Raw genomic sequence first — 4575 nt, 5'->3', positions numbered from 1 at the left:
AAAATAATTTACACGTGAATTAATAATAATTTACATTCTTCAATAAAAAAATCACAATATCAGTTTTATGAACACAAACTAAAAATAATATTATATATCATAAAAAAGTGTAAAATAATAATTCGTCATTTAATCATAATTTCAATCACAAAATTGATCAATCAAAATAAACATGTTATTATTTATCTATCATTATTTCACATCTTATAAAATTATTTTAATAAAATAAGTATTATTTATCTATATATAATTAATTTTACTAAGTAAACACAAACCAAAAACGTTGTTTCCCTCTCATTTTGGTATGAATATGTGATTCTAATCTTGATTAAATGCGGTAATAGGCCTAGCCCAGTTCCAGATTAATTTCGGCAGATTAGCCCAATAAATTTTCATTTAAAAGCCCAGTCCACTTTTTTGATTTATAAATGGCCCGTTTAGCCGGACGAGTTCGCCGGTGATTGAACACAGAGCGTCAACTGAATGAATCCGATGAATCCATTCGGTCAGGTTCCTTTCAATTTGGGTCCTCCGCCTTGGGTCCCGCCTGTGCCGGCGCCTCCTCCCTTGCCGCCTGCGCTGCCTCCTTTTCCACCTCCGTCGGCTTCCTTCTGGACATCCGCCAATGTTGGGAGCCGTCTCAAGGAAGTTCAGGATTCCTTGAATCTCGCCAAAGCATTGTATGAAAACTTCAAATTCATTTATGTTCTCTTCAATTTGGACCAGCTGTTTGGAATGCGTGATTACAGATTTACTGGCTTCTCTTTTTTGCCTTTTGGTACTTCAAATGTGATGTTGTAATATTGATTTGAGCTTAAACAAGTTTATGCCGGAAAAAAAAACAGCGACATTTTCCCTCAACCCTGAAGGGCTTCAGCTTTGAAATTGTTTCGGTTCAGTGATCTCAAACGAGTGCATAGAATAGTTTGGGGTTTCATTCCTTTTCATTGGGCACCAAGGGCCGCCATTATTTTATACTAACTTATAACGTGTATTGCTGGTCTAGAAACCATTTTTATTTTCGTTTATTTTGATTGCAATGCTTATTTGAACAGGAAAAAAGAGTTGGAAATGATGGTTTTGTTGAAAGAGAAGGAAGGACTTGTCGAAGGTGAAGATAGAAGGAATGTTAACTTGTCAGTTGATGGGTTTTCTAAATTTATGAACGATAATCGCGTTGAAGTTGAGTTCCAAGAATCTATGTCATTGAATGCCACAAATGCCATAATGTCGAAACTGAGATTTCAGCTGGAGCCATTCAGGGTTGCCACTGACAAGAACAGTCCATGGGAAGAAAAATCTTCTGTTGAAAGGTTAGCAAATAACATAATGAAGTACAAGAGAAATAAACTTTGGCGGAAAAGGAAGAGAAGGAGAACAGCCGATCACAAAGCCAAGGTAGTCTAATGGAATGGACTTTCTTCTGTCGTTTTTTTTTGTCTTTATTTTTTTCACTATATAATTTGATTCATGGTTTGAGTTTAAAATTTTCATGGTCTCAGGAGAGCGAGAGATTTGATCAGATAGATAAAGAAGCTGATGAATGGAGGGCCAGACAGATTGCCAAAGATATAGCACAGCGCAAGGTCCTGACTTGCATAATATTTACTTCTTAGTTACGTTATTTATAGTAGTATGTTTGATTTTTGAGATCAATCCCTCCTCCTGTTCCTTTGGCTAAGTAAAGACAGCATATGATTTTGCAGGTAGAAAAGATGAAGGAAATAGCCAAGCTTAAGGCAAAGGAGGAGAAAAAGAGGCTGGAATCTGAGGTGAGGGTGCTTACTATATATTTTACTCTATGTTAGTATGTTAATCTAATCTGAATCATTTAAAAACCTTGGTTGCCTATCGATACATATGTTTCTTGTTTCACAGGTGTCCTTCTAGCTTTATGCTCTTTCTCAAACTGTCTCGTCCATTTCCATGATTTAATGTCAAAAAAGATTTTCTCAATCAGAAGTTAAATATTATAACCGAGTTTTTTCTTGTGGAAATTATAGGGGGTTTCTCTCTTCTTTCGAAATGCGTTCATCGCCCTTCATACATGTTATAGTTTCTCATCTGCTCCGTGCATAGAAACACGACAAACAGGCAGAATGTTCTAACTTATAATTCCTTCTCGCGTAGTTCATTTTAAGAGAACCATAACTTGCATACTGTTTTAATGATTAGGAGTTACTATATGGGCGAGTTGCCTTACATTTACATTTGATTGTCGTCTTCATGATCCATGCATCAAATACTTCTAATGTTCCTCCATATATTTCAAAAAATCTAGGTGGTTGTTACCACTTGCAAATTCATATTTTCCTGTTTACATCCTTTCTGTCTGTCTAAACCAAATCTCCTGATAATTGAATCATATACCATTATTTGCTGTCTTTGCTTTGAGGATGTTCATTTGCTCCATATTGGTAGAGTTGTCTGAGCTGCTCCCACTGAATTTTTTTATTCCCTCTTTTGGTTTATTTCCCTTAGGCGGAATAACCAAACGAAATAACCCTATTTATAATATAATTTCAGCTTGAGATGGTGTTGATTGTTGAGAAGCTACAGGAATTGCGTTCTATCAGGATACAGAAATTGAAAAAGCAAGGTAATTACATAGATAATCTAGTTCTTAGATAAAACCGCTACGAGCCCTGCAATATCGAGTACTTACGGAATTATTGTTGACTAAAAGGCTCTGTTTACCAGTTGGAGCTGAGTCATCGTCGAGTTCTTATCATAATAGAAAACAGATGAGAGAGCTTACTTGATCAAATCATATTATCATACAGGTCATTTTCTTCCCGAAGAGGATGACAAGTTTCTTGAAAGAGTGAAAGCTGCTGTTGAGGAAGAGGAGCGTCAAGCAATGGCTGCAGCAGACACAGATGCTGCTAAAGATGCCATAGCTACTGCCGAGGAATCAAGAAAACATATCCAGAGTCATGCACCAGACTCAGAAGAACACGAACATAACCATGCTGGAGGTAGGGAAAATCAAGACCAGAACAATGAGAGCGGAAACAACTCAGTTCCAAAGCCTGATGCTAAGAAGGAATCAAGTCATGGATCAAAAGAACCTGGTTCTGGCAGTGCCTATGATTCTGTTGCTAATTTGCCGTTGGAATTTTACCATTACTATCATGGCAGCAATACTGATATGGGCACACTTATTGAGGTGATCCCCCTCACATGTCTGGAGATGTGATTTAGCTGCAAAGTCCTCTTTTACTTTTGAGCCTTCTTCCCTTTTCTTTTGTTGTGCATAAGCTATGATTCCTGGCAGGATACAAGTTACTGAGTACTTGTATAACCACGAGATTAGTTTTCCGTTGGGGATTTATCAATTGAAATTATTTTAATTTTTCTATTGCATCACGATAGCTAGTCAAATATCACCATATTCACGATTTATGACAGGTTGACAGCTCCATGTGTGTCTAATCCAATGCAATGTTATCATTCCATGCAGGTAAGAAGAACGTGGGATGCATATATAAGGCCTGGAGGAAGGTATGTAAAAAGTACCCACCCCTTAGCCAAGTTAACTTTCTTTTTTACTTCACGTTTATATGCATAGTGATGGGATAGGAAATTGGAATTACTGAATGTAACCAAAAGAATCAATATTCACGAGATCAGAGAGCTTCGAATCTGAGCCAAGTGGTTCCTGTTGCAAGCACGCTTTAACATAGTTGAATTTTGGAAGTCTGCGAACATGATCTATAATCCTCATCACAAAATTTCATCGCACAATGCTAGTTAATACTTGCATGATCACTCATCATGCTTTCTACTTAGTATCTTCCACATTTCATTAGCCTTTACACCATTGAGTTTATTCTTGTGTTAGGCTTCACTAATTGAACAAATCTTAATGTAGCCGTATACCGGGGCATTGGGTTCAACCTCCACCTCCAGCAGACGAGATATGGGCATCCTACCTGATAAACAGAGTAGATTCTTGAACGAGCCACAGATATCATAGCGCAAGTACAGACGGTAACTGGTAATGTGATTCTGTCACGAACAAGAAAGATGCCAAATCTTCTCATCTAACTTTTGTAAAAAAGCAATGTGCCTTCACAACAGATTCACCGAGGGCGCAGGGACTAGTGCTCCTCCTAGTGGTCGCTCCTGGAAATTCTCATCTAACACATCCACTCAGGTAAACATGTTCGGGGATACGTTTTTCCTTGATGTTGTATCTGTAATCACTTAGTATAGAAGGACCGTCTTACTGGTTAATGTAGAATAGTTCCATTCCATTTTAAAATTATAAGCTCGAAATTTTGATTATAAAAAGGTGACAGAAACTTTGATGCAATCATTGTATATAGATTAGCAGCAATTTGAATATTAAAAGGGGAATGAACTGTGCCGTCCACGTGCATGGCATCATATTTCTATCAGATATGGTTTAACAGAAAATTTACATTTTATTTTTTTTAAGAAAAGACAATTTATATTTTTTAGAAAATAAAATAAATATACGTTGGCGTCCTAAACAATATTTTATTATAAAATGTTAATTTGGTAAAGAAAGCAGTATAATTAATTTGAGCATATTGATTTAATTATAAT

At 36.6% G+C, this 4575-nt stretch overlaps 1 protein-coding gene across 1 annotated transcript; it reads left to right on the top strand.

Annotated features, from left to right (window-relative positions):
- The first annotated feature begins 435 nt into the window (after positions 1-435).
- On the top strand, positions 436-4355 carry LOC140865741 (U11/U12 small nuclear ribonucleoprotein 59 kDa protein). Its single transcript, XM_073270483.1, has 8 exons — positions 436-680; positions 1056-1398; positions 1503-1586; positions 1707-1772; positions 2527-2599; positions 2784-3169; positions 3464-3504; positions 3875-4355. Exons 1-8 carry the CDS (start codon positions 484-486, stop codon positions 3957-3959), a joined length of 1275 nt encoding a protein of 424 aa, XP_073126584.1. The 5' UTR covers positions 436-483; the 3' UTR covers positions 3960-4355.
- Positions 4356-4575: the final 220 nt, after the last annotated feature.

This window comes from Henckelia pumila, chromosome 4 (assembly GCF_033568475.1).
Source record: "Henckelia pumila isolate YLH828 chromosome 4, ASM3356847v2, whole genome shotgun sequence".
NCBI lineage: Eukaryota > Viridiplantae > Streptophyta > Magnoliopsida > Lamiales > Gesneriaceae > Henckelia > Henckelia pumila.
The sequence above is the reverse complement of the archived record's forward strand: the minus strand, read 5'-3'. Positions and strand labels throughout refer to the sequence as shown.